The sequence below is a fragment of the Pantherophis guttatus genome, chromosome 4, assembly GCF_059756535.1.
Source record: "Pantherophis guttatus breed Tessera chromosome 4, ASM5975653v1, whole genome shotgun sequence".
Taxonomy (NCBI): Eukaryota; Metazoa; Chordata; class Lepidosauria; order Squamata; family Colubridae; genus Pantherophis; species Pantherophis guttatus.
The window spans coordinates 52507823-52522854 of record NC_142066.1 but is presented as its reverse complement, the minus strand read 5'-3'; the positions used below and the strand labels follow the sequence as shown (position 1 = coordinate 52522854).

The window sequence follows — 15032 nt, the reverse complement described above, 5'->3', positions numbered from 1 at the left end:
TATTTATTTAACACATATTTATATGCCGCCCTTCTCCCAAGGGACTCAGGGCGGCAAACACAAGCTAAAAACATACAATGATAAAAGAAGAATCTAATTAAAACCAATTAAAATCAAAATAATAAATAATAAAACCCCAGAATCAGAACTCAGCCCATTTGTTGACATAGCCAAGTCTTTAAGCCACAACGGAAGGAGCGGAGATCAGGCGCCATCCGGAGCTCGGTGGGGAACTCATTCCAGAGGGTAGGAACACCCACAGAGAACGCCCTACCCCTGGACGTCGCCAGCCGACATTGTCTGGCCGACGGTACCCTAAGGAGAGCAGCCCTATGTGAGCGAACAGGACAGTGGGAGGCGGGCAGGAGATGGTCTGCAAGTACCCTGGACCTAAGCAATGTAGGGCTTTATAGGTGAGTACCTTGAAGTGGATCCTCTATTTGAATCTATTTTACGTATTCAATTCATGCTTATATTTATAGCAGATGGCTTTTGTGTTGCTTCCCAGAAGCCTACCGCCAGTAGTAAAATTTGCTGATTTGTGCTAACTAATCTGGGGGCTCATCAGATAAGAGCTTGTTTCAAATATAAAGCTGCTCTGAATGTCACCTTTGAGAGTGAAGAATTTACACCATAGAATTAAACTCATAAACCATTATTCACAATGACTCAGAGTTATTATTGCAACATAGTTGAAAGGTTATAGTTATGTCTCTATAGAAAATTCTGAGTTTTGATAGGTGTCACCAAATACACTCCCTGGATTCTTTGGTGTAAGATACAGTATTATAGCAAAATGTATACAATGAAAGATATGTTGTTATCCATATACTCTGGAAACTGGGCTTTAAAATCTCCATATAGTGCTCTATCTATCTACTGTCTGTCCGTCTAGCTATCTACTTACCTAACATCTATCGAATTGTAAGCCACCATTACTGTGTTTTTGCCAAGCTCTTGGAGATAATTAACCTCAATATTACTCTTAGATCATTTTTTGAGATTGTTCCTGTAATAGACCCATATTCAATATTACTAGGCTTTAAAAAAAAAATATTTTCCCATTGACCGGGAAACAGCAAGGCTATCTATCAAAGATAAATATGTCTTAGCTTTCGATTCAATTTTGTATGTAATATTTATTAAATATTTTATTCAAGCTATTTTATCTAATACCAAATTCAGATATATGTATAACTTGCCTTTGGGCCTTTTGGCCATAAATGAAATTGATTTGTTCAGTTTTCTTGTTAGCTTTCTGATCATCTGATGTTGGTTGTTATTGGACTGGTATTGCACAGAGGAGTTTCTAGGCTTTTGAAAGTTTCCCCAAGCTAAGTTCATCCCATTAATTCTCTAAAAATGGTTAAATTTCCTATCTTTGAGAAATAGGCAGGATATTTGAGGAAATGATTTAAAAATATTTCTTAATCAAATGCATTTCTTATCAATGTTTTAAAGGCAAGATGAAAAGCAAAGGAGCATCATTAATAATTAATAATTATTCAAATGTAATTAATCAAATATCAGTTCTAGTTAATAACAATAATTATAACTCATGTGGGTTGGAACTGGAATTAACCATGTTTAGAAGGAGATCCTTGAAATTAGTTCTACTGAAGGTGGTCATGATATCAAGAGATTATGACTAATGGAACCAACTTTTTTGACATTTGGCTATTCAAGATATGTAGTACTTTGATATATATAGGTATGATTATTCTTTAGCTAAAAATTATTTCTTTCCCAATTAATTGGTGGCTTCTAAAATCCAACCATTGTCACAAAGACAATATTTATATTCTTTCAGCTATTGCTGGATGATGCTATGAAGATGCTTATAAGTAACAAATGGAGAGATAGCAACTCCCATTAGGAATTATTTGAATACTTGTGCCAGTTTGAACTGGAGACAAAAGGAATCTTCCCTATATTCAAAGAGTTAGTCTTCATAGGTGTGCACAGGATTGTAGCCTCTTCTATTATCCTAGTCAATTTCAAAACAAGTTTTCCATTCATTTTCTTGGTATCAAAAACTAAAACTGAATTATTGTTTCAAACATCATTTGTGAAGAATTTACACCTGGTGGTGAAAACAAAAGTTTATGCTGATGAAAATAGCACATAAACAACTTCACAAATGATTACCACTTAATTTGTTTGGTGCAGAAGAAGTGGTTGTTGGAGATTTTTAAATTTACTCATTTTATGGTTGAAACTAGTCTCTTGTTTCCTTTTTTATTAATGCTTTGATGCTATTTTGAACATGTTCATAGAATTCTCCTTAAAGAACACACAGTCAATGCAGTAATATGCCACTGTATTACCACTCTGATTCAGCTACAACACGGGTGTCAATTTACAGAATCACGTTGCTGCCCCATGACATTTTTCAATGTTTTTTTCCCTTTGCGGGGCTGGGGTGGGCATGGTCTGCAGATGACGCTTCTGGCCCATGGGCCGCCAGTTTGACACCACTGTGCTATAAGATCACCAGAGGCTATTAAGAAACACAATGAAGCTAATTCCAGAAATAGGCAATATGCCCTGTGCAGCTTCCCTCTTATTAATAAATTCAAACATTTTCTTTATTGGATATTTTCACCAACAAGGATCATGTTTGTACTGTTGCCCAATATGTTCCCCCAAATGCTCCATGCTCTGCCTTTGCTTGAAATATGTCAGAGGCATATGCATCAAGGTTTACTTTGTGCAAATTGAATCAATTGTAGTTTATGGAAGAAGCCATGATTAACCTAATCATGTCTTAGAGCAATGTATCTTCTCAGTCACTCTTTTCAGTCTTAGATCATAGAGCGCACAGAAGCAACCTTCTTTGATGGCCTTTAAAGAATAATTGTTGACTTACCCAAACTCTGATGCCTTTAGGTTTCTTCTTAGATTTACCAGTGCTCTTTGTTTAACAGGAATAAATCTGATGTTGAATTTAGCAGAATCTGTGCAGGGTCAATCTTTCAGGTGCAACCACAGATTGAAATGAATTATGAAATGAAATGGTGGCCTCTTATTTTATGGTAAGAGGAGGAAGTTAAAGCTTCCGACACCCATAGTCAGTTTCTTCCCCTTTTCCTATGACTCACACAAAAGGCTAGTATTAATCTGTGCAGGAGATTACAAGAGAGGATGAATGTGGTTTAGTTATCTTAGGGTGAGGGAGTTCAAAAGTGCCAAGGTCCAAGCTGACCTTGAAATCACTCTCCTTGACCTAAACCTGATTTTCCCCAACAATCATGCCAACCAAATGGGCAGAGGATGAATCCTGCTGTGGTGACATTAAAAACTGCATAGGCTCAAAAAACTGAAATCCCTGTCATGTTTCCATCCAGCCATTGGCTGGACCACAACTTTATATGATCAAAAACTGATTTGTTTAGCTTTTACCTGAGGAATGATTGATGTGGTAACATCAATGAGTAGAAGGTGCAAGCCCAGTATTCTTGGCCCTTCAGGGTCATATTAATTTGGGGGATTAAATAAAATGGTCATATTAAAAAAAAGAGAGATTTACTCATCTTTCATTTTCTGGCTTATTAGAGGGAGGGGATGAAAATTGGTTCCTTGTGTAAATTGATAGCTTGCTGCCTGAGCTTGGTGACATATTTTTAAAAGGATACAGGGACCAGGGAAAGGGCCAAAGAAGTTGTAGATTATTATAGATCAGGGGTGTCAAACTTGCGGCCGATGGGCCAGATGCATCACATGTTGGCCACACCCACCCTCTGTTTAGCGAAGGGGGGGAAGCTCTGATATGTCACGTGACAATGTGATGCCGTGAGTTTGACACCTCTGTTATAGATTGTCAAGCATTCCCATCTCCAGGATATTCCATTCCATTCCCAGTTTCTGGATTTTCTAGTCCTTCCTCCCAAAGTCCCAAATGATGCTGAATTGTGGGTTGGTGATCTAAATTATCCAGATTTGCAAGGTGGAAATGAGAAAGAATTCTCTTCTTATACAGCCTGCCTTTTTTTCAATGCAGCAATTTAGGAGCCCTGCCGTACAGTACAATGTTTTCCATTTCTCGGTAGCCTTAATATATCTAATGGTGGTCCTTTTTCATAGTATTATTTCATAGTTTTTTATTGTACATCACCCAGAGTCACATTTTGTGAGGTAGGCAGCTTCATATAACTATGAAGAAGAAATAAATAAAAATGAAATAAATATGGGTGTAGCTATAGAGTGCTAAACAAATGAATGAGCACAATCCCAGACAAGAATCCGGCCCTTTCCATCTCTCCTTTATGAATTCCTAAAAGTGTGTGTGTGGGGGGGGGAATCCCCCTGCCTCAGTATGAAAATAACCTGTTTGGTACCCTGTTTTTCTTCTCCTTGGTTGTCTGTATTGTTTTCTATTTTTGTTCAGTGTAGCCTCAATAACCCCAGCCAACTTTGTAAAAGGCTTTTCCAAATTGTCAAAGAAATTGTGCAAAGATTGAAGTCTGCAGTGATGATTTGACTGGGTCACCCTCCTACAGGAAGGAATCGTGTAATTAAAAACAGGCTTTCCTGTCCATGATGAAACACTGCTTGTTTTGCAACTCTCACAACTGGCTTCCTGGGTTACTAGTCACACTTGTCAAACCCCAGGATTCATTATTTTTGAGAATTCTAGAGCATCTAATTAATGTGGAGTGCATGTTTATAATTGATTAATGTGTATTATTCCTTTAGGCATTTTCACCCCTTACAAAATCCACTGGATTGTGGATGGGCTATAAATATTTTATATCATAATAAAGTTGACACTTTATTCTTCAGCTAAAAAGGCTCCTATAACCAGCTAAACTACAGATAAGAAAAGTAAGGCAGTTCCTGTCCCCAGGCTTGAAGTCTAAACAATGACACAAAAAGATAACAGGGAAGAGATGGAAGGAAGAAAATCAGCAAACTTGTTGTATTAACAAAAGTTGCATACTTGTTTTATAGTGACAGCCATCAGGGTCAGTATTTTATCCTTAGAGAAACAGAGAACCTTGATGAAATGGCTGATATTGTCAAGAGAATGTCATGAAGAGGTGATTTCTTCTGTCTGATTGCTCTCCAGATGTGTAGATTAACACTCAGAATTCTCAGAAGTGACCATAGTGATTGGGGGATTCTGGGAGGTGAAGTGCAAATACCTGAAAGTTGGGCAATGTTGAGATACAGCATGATCCGAGGCAGGAATTGTTATGATTGGTCCTCTACTGGGGAGCCATTTGTCAAATGCAGTGTTGTTATGATTTTCTAATTTTTTAAAAAACACCCTTCATTGAACTTTTATTGTATTAAATAGAACCTCTCTTCAAAGCATTGCTGCCTGTTTCTGGGGAGGGGGGGGAAACCATTTTTTTCTGAAGGTATCTGCTGTCAGCATATTGTGAAACAGATCTTCTAAATCAGCCACAAATGCAGCCAGTATCTGGAATATACTACAATCAATGTATTAAAGAATCCTGCAACAGTCATTATAGAATAATTATAAAATAGGATATAAATATATCCCAGTATCCCAGCCAGTATTATAATGCAAAGATATTCTGAAAACAAGATCTATACAATTTAGTGGTCTGCTTAAACATAATCCTAAACCATAATTATTAATTTTGTGCATTGTGAAAACCACGTAGCACGTTATACATTTGGTTCATCATTTCATCCTTAGTGATAAGGCAGACTCCAATGCTGATTCCTTTTATGTACAGTATATGTACAACCCAGTATATGTACAATCTCTTATGTTGGTCTTCCATCAGCTATTAGCTCTTCCTAATATCTGTATTTTTAAGGGCTATTTTGCTCCCCCCCCCATTTTCTTGGTTTTATATTCTTTTGTACTTACTGTTTCAGGATTCTTTAGCAGTATAGACACATTAATTACAAGATCAATAGTTGTCTAGGAATCTAGCTTGAGACAACCCATCCTAGTTGCCTCCAAATATTTGAGCTAAAATCCTTTTACCTGCAGCCAGTATCTTGAAGGGATAAAGCTGGAGAGGGCTATTTAATGCCAAAACACTCAATATGAGCCTGTTTGACAGAAGAGAATTCCAGGCAGTGTAATTTGGGGACCATTGTTCTTTCCTAAGAATGTATGTACAGCGAATCCAATTTTATTTCTATAATTACTCCTTATAGAAGCAGGGATCGTAATTTCTACCTTAAGAATGGTAGCCTTTAAAAAATACTGGCAATTAATTCATCAAATGTCTGTATATAAAATGCATTTACATTCATGGCAGTTCAGAAATTGTATCTTTCCTAATAAACATTTATATTCTTGACAAAAAAGCTGGAGTAATTGTTTCTTGACTTCAGTTCAGTTACCCAATTATCCTTCATTTATGAGGAAATTATTATAATAGCTATTTCCAGTGATAAGCGTGTTCTCCAAAATTTTAGTGCCCAAGGATTTAAACCTAATATCTTTCAAAGCAGACCAATAGATAGATAGATACCTGTGGTTCCAGTTGACCTTAAATAACCCTTAAAACAATGGGTTAAAATAGAGTTGAATTTGCTGTGAGTCTGCACGGTTCAAATGAAAGATCATTGTGTAACAATTTGGTGCACAAATTTCTCCTATTGCAAAAGCCCAGTTCTTATAGAGTGCCAACTGATGTTTCCCCTCCTGTATTAGTCACTCATTCTTCAAAGAAGGGCTAAAGTTGATTTTTTTAATATATATATATATATATATATATATATATATATATATATATATATACACAGTATAATAAGTAGATAGAAAGAATACTGATGTTTTTGAATTTGGTGTTGGAGATGACTCTTGAGAATACCATGGAGACCCAAGAAAACAACCAAACAAATCAACCCTGAGTTGTCTATTGGGTCAACTCATAAACTCTTGACACAAATAATCAAATGATCCTACTTCAGACACAATATGCTGTCTGGAAAAGGCTTTAATGTTAGGGAAAATGGAGGGAAAGAGAACAAGATGACCAGCAGAAGGCAGATGGATACACCCTCATAAGACGTGAACTTAGTGACAGATCATCATGGCGAAAACAATGCACACAATCAATTAATAAAACAGTCAGGCAGGTCTCCTTCAGCTTTCAAAATATCAGTTTGGTTCCAGCCTCTTGGTCCAGGGGATACTTGCCTTCACATGATCCAGAAGATACTTGAATAACATTCCAAGAAGAGTTAGAGAAAGGAAGCGCAAAGATCTCCCACTGCTATAGCTACAGTGGGTTTTTAAAGACAAACTAATCCTGGAAGACACACCTTTGTTATCTCAAAAATATAGAAAACAAGTTCCATTCCTTTCCATGTCAGTTTGTTCTGGAAAATAATTATTTTTCAAACCCCTAAGAAATAAAACTGGATTGTGCAACCAGCTCCTGCCAAAGTAATAATTAAAATAAAGGTTTTTTTCTAGATCTTTACACATTTGTCCCATTTATTGCATTGATAGCAATACATTAATCTGATAGCCAAGACATAATATTGCTTTCCTGGGCCTGTTGCTCTCCAAATACGTTGAAATTACAGTTCCCAGATTTTGCACCGTGTTCACTGGGAATTCTGCAGGCTCATGCCCAAGAAATGAGGAAGAAGATGGTAACCTTATCACAAAGGCTCTGATATGACCTTGTTCTCCAATTCACAAATCCCCAAAGGCTTCTTTTATTCATTCAAGGATAAGATAGTATTACATATTCTTCACTGAAAGTAGGGTAGTAATATCTTGTTTCTAAGCCTTGAACACTATAAAAAGGAAGTCGGGGAGGCATTTAGTAAGTCAGAAGAATAAAAGTATCTTTGCTGCCCCACCAAGTGTTGAAATTCGGCTATAGTGTATTTTAATCCAAAAAGGGCTCAATAAAATAGTTACTCTTGCCTGACTACTTCTAAAATTGAGGACCTAATCAGTTGTGCATTTTTGCTAAGGCCCAGCTAAATACAAGGTATGATTTAGGGATTATTTTACCCTGATTCTCATTCCTGTGGTGATTATGAGGGGTCAGGGCCAAAATTATTCAGTTACAACTAGTTAACTGAAACCACCCATCTCCTAAACTTCTCAGAAGGAGGAGCACAAGGAAACAAGCTCCATGAATGAGTCCTGAACATCTCCAGAAAGAAGCTGAATTAGCAGGCATGTTCTATCCCAATCTTAAGGCAGCAACTCCAGAAAGAGGCTGTTGAAGATCTTTATTTTTTGTAGCAAGAAATTTTCTTGTCCAATGATATTAGGGTAATATCAAGTAGAATCTGAGTCTCTGTGTGGGATATTAGCAAAGGCAGTAGTTTTCCAAAATGCAACTGGTATTTCATATACATATGAAAGTATGATGATATATGTAGTAATTGAGTACAGTACAAGGCATATAACTTGTAACCATAGGAGAAATAGGAAGTGCCAAGAAGGCTATATATTTTAAGCTTCAGGTGTTGCTGTCATCTTATGTTATAGAGTGTTCTTTCATTTTTGTTGTGGAAAGTGTGCAACTTTACACCATTTTTCTTTCATTACTTAGCATTTTTAAAAAATGAATCTTTTCCTGTCTACCAGTTGTTTAGTGGAAACAAAGATCAAGATCTCTTTCCTCTCACCTGCCTCATCCATCATGTATTTTAGTTAATTTTCTAAACTGATTTTTGGGGGACTACTAATTTGAACAATTCATATTAACTTAAATCAGTTTCATAATGCCAATGCAAAAGTAGTCAATTTTCCTATTTATCAAATTAGTATGTGCTTCTCTTTGCAGAATTTTTTGGAAGCAATCAGAAGATCCATACCTTTCCAACAGCATGTTAGGTTCTCTGATTCAAAACTGAGTTAATTTTGTAGCAAAAACAGGAGACATTTATATTAATATTTAGTAGTATTTTTATTTGGTATGTGGTTATATCTAAATAAGTGCACTACAAAATCTATATCTATCCATCCATCCATCCATCATCTAACAATCTATTTTGCCCACTGCAGGAACCCACATATCTTGGTCCATCCCATCAGTTCAGCTGTGTGAAAACAAGGACCTCTTTCCAGAGACACAAGAACATCATGGCACCATCCAATATATCCTGCTTAATTATTGTTTATTTATCTTTTTTCATGGGAAAAGAAAATTAAATAAATAACATTGTTGGGGAAGGGAAAACAGGAAATATTTTGATTATTACATAACTTCTTTGTTTTCTCCCTTTTGTGCATGTGTAAAGGTTTTTCAGTGAGCATTCTGATTTCTCAAGATTTTCTTTGTGCGCAGCTCTTTGTAAACTACCAGCATCCCATTAGAGGAGTCCAACTGCATACTGGGAATGTAGAGAAGAGGTACTAAGTTTGAAAAGCTCAAGGCATAAGGCTGCTGATCAACGGAGAAAGAGAGCGTGTACATTCTTCTCATCCTGTGTTTCCTCAATACTTGGTCACAGTAGCAGGTCAGCTCTCATCTGGATCCTCACACAAACATTTGGTGACCAGTGCCCCTTCTGTTTGATGGTACACAACAGCAGCACAATCTCTTTCTTCCAATGAAGGCGTTTTGGCTTTTATTGGTAAGGAAACAGAAGACGGAACCTCTTGAAAATCAAGGGAAGAATTTTGTTACAAAGTAGGTAGAACTTGCAAAAAAAACCTTGTCCACCCACAAAAAGCTCTGCCCTGAAAAACCAGACCGTAAAGCTCTTGAGGAGGCAACCTCTCAATAAAGGGCACTTGAGAGTATGGCAGGTCGATGCAATCTCTACCTCTTACCCTCATGGGCCAGAGCAGAGTGTAAGATGGTCTAATAACCTGGCAGGGCAGAATTCCCTCAAATACAAACCAGGTAGGCACATGAGGAATACAGGTGGACCTCCAGGTCATAATGGCAGTTTTGAATGATATGCCACACAGATGGTTTCATTGCCTACAGCTCCATCTCCAATATTAAGAACCTCAATATCCAGATTAAGTAAAAACAGTCTCCAAGCACACTTCCCTAAAGTTCTCCACATTTGCTTCTTCCAGTATTTAGGGAAATCTTGACAAAGCAACCCTTGAAAATGGCACATTGGTATATATAAAGGTGGTGCAAAGTTGGGTAGCAGGAGACATCAGATTTGTTTACATTTTCTACTGACATTATGTCTTAGTTGGAGCCATTGCCAAGTGTTACATCTGGATAATTTTGTTTCCCTTAAAAAGAACCTACTTATGTGAGTAGCACAATGTGGGGATCTCAACCATGTCAATTCCTGTCACATTTCTGATAACTGGAGATATGGAGGGTATCACAGCTGAGATGTGAGAATATCTGGCTTACATTCATGAAGATAGGTAGGAAGAATAGACAGGCATCAAGGACCAGCCATACTGCTAGTGGCCCTATTTTAACAATGCTGACCACAGAGGATGAATTGTATTAAGAGTTCCAGTATGAGCCACAGTCCTGACAGGCACCAAGTACGTAAGACTGCATTTCTTAATATCCCCAATCCTGCTACATATTGAGACTGCTGGGGGTTATATCTGACACATCCGGAAAATGCTGGCTTGAGGAAAGCTGTTATAAAAACATTTTTTATCATTGCTCAAGTGTTGGATTCTTATTCACACAAGCAGACCCATTTCTAGGAGGGAAGAAATAACAAAATGCAAGATGTGAATGGCTCCCTCCCTCCTTTCCTCCATTTCACAGGTTCATATTTCTGGTTCTGACAAATGGAAAGGAAGCCATGCTCTTTTGGAATCCAGTTAAGTTATTCTCATATTTGATTCTAGAACTGTTTTTGTTTTTTAAAAAGGTATTGAAGAACATAACCCTCATTATTCTATTCTATACCTTACATATATTGTAGATGTATCCTCCAGTTCATGTTTGACTACTTATCCAAATATTTATATAAGTGATCCATAAGTCCATATTCATGAGTAGAAGTGAAGCATTCCAGCAAAATGGATATCCAGCTATTGCTACAGATTATATTTAAAAATTGACCCATTTTAAAAACTACTGACATGTGTTTGAATTTCCACTTTTTTTAAGTCCAGAAAATTTAGCCAAAGAAAGTGTGCAGTGTTCCCCTTGAGAAGAAAAAAAAAATGACAACTGCTATACATTTCTTGGTCATGTGACATATGTTGCTTATAGGTGCCCAGCTAAATAATGTTGGCTATTGGTTGATGATTTCTGTGTAATTATTATTTTCTAAGTTATTTCATCAGAATGAACAAAGCTCTCAACTGTTAGGCTTTTTGAAGTCCTCTATCACTAGTGTCACGATGCAACCATTTTGTAACGAGAAAGAAAATGAGTGAAAAGAATAATCACACCTTGATCAAGTGAAGTCACAGCATGGCAGATTTCATTTTCTTAGAACACAGACCTGCAGACAAGGTTGCTTACTTAGGACACGACTTCACCAAGCCATGTACTGGGCAAAGACGTTTTGAAGCAGGTGAAATCACATGCTGCCTCTTCCCCTACACACAAAGTAGCTATGTACATAACTTCAAAGATAGCTGACCTGGTTGCAGAAGCAAATACCTTGTCTGCAGCTTCTGCTGTTCCTGTTGTTCTCTGAATCAAGGTGGTTATGTTTTTTTTTTGTGCCCTTTTCTGAATTTTTGCTGCATCACTTCAATTGGGATTTTCCATTTTTAAATAGGCCCCATAAAGAATCTTACAAAAGCAGTAAAACTGGCAAGAAAGGCTTAAAGTATTCTTTGACCCTTCTTTCTGTCCCTCCCTCTATACTTAATATACTAATAGATTCCTGCAAATAAGAAAAGTATTTATTTTTTAAAAAAACAAATTGATATGAAGCATTGGAGAGGAAACTCAACAGTGGTTATCAACTGTGCGTTCAAAGAAAAGGATCAGTATTTGAATTTGGAATTATTTGCACATGAATAACAGGCTGGCATGTCTTCTAGTACTTAATTATTACTATTATTATTATTATTATTATTATTATTATTCTGCCTTCCCAAGACTTAGAATACTACCACTGTGTAGGGCAACTCCTAAAAGCCCAATAAAATTAGTGGGAATCAGGTTGGGGAAATTTGCTCTTGACTCCAGTAAGTTAGGGCTGCAGCAAAATCCTTATGACAACAAGAGGAAACAACAGAATCATCTCACTCCCAATTCTTGGCATCTCTAGAACATTATATGATGGGAACTTCCTCCTTGGAATAGTAAAAGTTGAGAGCTGGGAGGTTTTGCAAAGTCTGGGTGTGACGGTGCCTCCATTGCAGGACTGAGAAATAACTGATACATAACATGGCACTATTCCATACATTGAATTGTGCCAGTGAATTCAACCATGGCTATGATTTATGATTATTTGTGTTTTTTCATTGCTCAGGAATGAAAGTAAGAGAGGCCTTTTATATAAGCAAGGCCTTACCTCCTTAAGTCTTTTAAAATTTTCATTCTTTGTTTAATAACAGTCTCTTCAGCCATTGTGCATTCAAGCATCTAGTAGACATGATCCACCCGAAGTAGATGTAAAACCTATCTACTCCAATGGACAATAGTTTCCTGGGGATTTGTGAGGGTGAAAGGATTATTAATTTTGGTCACACTACAGTGCTAATTGTAGATGACTCTTCTGACTTCTTCTGCTTGCTGGGCAAGGACTTGAGATACTCTAAGTGTCGTCGGGCATCCTCTTGATTCTGCCGGACATAGTAGATTAAATATGAGATCACCATGGCGAACCAGCCGAACATGGTGACCAACATGGCGATGTCTGTGGTCTTTTTATAGATGTTGCAGAAATCTATGTCTCCAATCAACTGCAGAAAAGGCTTGCCAATGTGCTCTTTCCGTGCAGAGGCATCACACACAATCCCATCAGAGGTACCAGCAACCAGTTCTACTCTCTCAACGAGCTGTTGGAGTGTGCAGTCACAGAGCCAAGGATTGTTGGATAAGTTGGCTTTGGCTTTTAATGCACTGAAGACATCTTTATTGATTGACACTAGCTTGTTAGAAGACAAGTCCAGTGAATGCAGATTCTCTGACAAGCCCCTAAAGACTCCAACTTCCATGCGACTTATGACATTGTGGGACAAGTCTAGTTCTACTAGAAGTGGCAAATGTTGGAAGGCGTCATTGGGCAGGAAAGAAATCTTATTATAATCCAAGTATAACTTGTTGGTATCATTGGGTATATCTTTTGGGATAACTGTAAGTTGAGCTTTACTGCAGCGGAAAGTTTTGAAGCCATCTTCAGTGGAGGGGTAACACCCCTTGGGAAAAGTGGTGGCTGAGTGGAAACAAAAGGCCATCAGAACAAAACTCTGGAGGAGCAGCCACATGGCAACTGAGTGGTAGAGGAACCAATCCAGAAAAGGCATATTGGGGCACCAGGTAACTGTATATCCACTCTGTCATCTGTTCCTTCCAGTACTTTCTCTGTTTCTTAGGAAGTCTTGGAGAATATGACTTAGGGAGTGCTATCTGTGGAAGACAGAACAGGCGGGGGAAAGCTAGGTATGAACCAACACTTTAGAATTTCCACTATCCAAACAAAAGTATGTGGTCTGGGTATATTTTCTATATTAACGCAGGATTGATTCACATTGGGCAAAACTGAGGTGCAAGAGTGTATCTCATCAACTGGAGTCTGTCTCATTACATTCACACAAAGGCTAAGTCACCTTCCATAATTAATTGGGTAGTGGGAGCTGTGATCATGCATACTCATCCCATTCCATATGGCCATCTAATCAAGGTTTACCCAAGATTGAACTTGTTATGTGAACCCAGGCTGCCATTTTCTATTAGCAGAAGTTTTAACTATAATTTCAAATATGGGTTCACATTCTAAATTCTGCTAACCAGGGAGAGTTCAAACTAGGCTGTTCCTAGTTTGAAAGACACAGGAAGTTTTAGGGCCTTGATGGGGAAGGACTAAGGTCCTGTGGGACAGGACTAAGATAGTAAAGAGCACTGTCCCATTCATTGAATAGGATGACTTAGTTTAATGTGCACTCAGTAGGTAAGATGAATAAAATACATCTGCAAGTGCATGGGAGGCAACTCCATGTACTCATACTAATTTGCAGACAATTTATCTGTCTGTTACACTTTTGCAGCAAAACACACCCAAAGCAACTATAGATGCAGATATTAGCTACTATATATATATATATATATATATATACCTAATGAACATTTTCCAACTTAACTTGAGAGCCCCATATATGTATTAAGAAGGCTTCGCTGGATGACTTTGGGCCCGACACTTTCTCTCAGCCCAACCTACCTCACAGGATTGCTGTTGTGAGAAACAACAAGGGAAAGAACACGATGCATGCCAACTCCTGTTCAAAAGATGGGAGATGATAGAGGGAGGGAGGGAAGTTGAGCAGATAAGTAGATGACAGATACACAGATAGATAGAGATGAGACTATAATTCTATTAACAATGCCATATTATAAAAAACAAGCTTCTGGCAAGATCACCGACTACTAAATTCCACACCAGAGTATTGAATTCCACCACCTAGCAGATGATAAACCCTGTCCTGCTTGCAGATGAAACCTATATCAGTTCAGGTGACTAAACCAGGAATTGAGAACATGACGCGAAACAGCCATCAACTCTTTGTTCAGGCTATAGAGATCTCAATTCTTTTTTTACAGAAGAATTAGCTGGCTCGAAGAGAGCATAGTGTAGGCAGCCTGTTAGAACAGCCAAAGATTAACACAATGTAACTGCAACATAAATCCATTATGGTAATGACCAGGATGTAAAGCATTTCACATTCACTATAGTACAAAGATTTTCTCTATGACATCCAGAACATATTTTCTTGAGAAGCTTCAGTTATCCACTCTACTCTCCAACTGGGTACAAGGGATTGTTATCAGCACCCCACTGGGCATACTCATAAGTATCATTCTGAGAGGAAGCAGAAGACGTTTAACAGGTTGGAGAGAAATTAACTTGGAATTCTGAGAGCATTTTGTGAGCAGTTTTTTTTCAAAGATCTGTCATGGGTACACTTCACAAACAGGTTGCCATGATGAATCACATCCGTCACGAAACAG

The 15032-nt window shown here is 37.7% G+C and overlaps 1 protein-coding gene across 6 annotated transcripts in view; it reads right to left on the bottom strand.

Moving 5' to 3' along the window:
• Nucleotides 1–8851: 8851 nt before the first annotated feature.
• Nucleotides 8852–15032, bottom strand: part of LRRC3C (leucine rich repeat containing 3C) — a 61997-nt gene continuing 55816 nt past the window's right edge. For all 6 annotated transcript variants that reach the window (XM_087892183.1, XM_087892182.1, XM_087892184.1 and 3 more), the window contains one exon: nt 8852–13436. In XM_087892183.1, the coding sequence (XP_087748309.1) occupies nt 12551–13333 (783 nt within the window). In that variant the 5' untranslated portion in view covers nt 13334–13436 and the 3' untranslated portion in view covers nt 8852–12550. The remainder of the gene's footprint in view (nt 13437–15032) is intronic.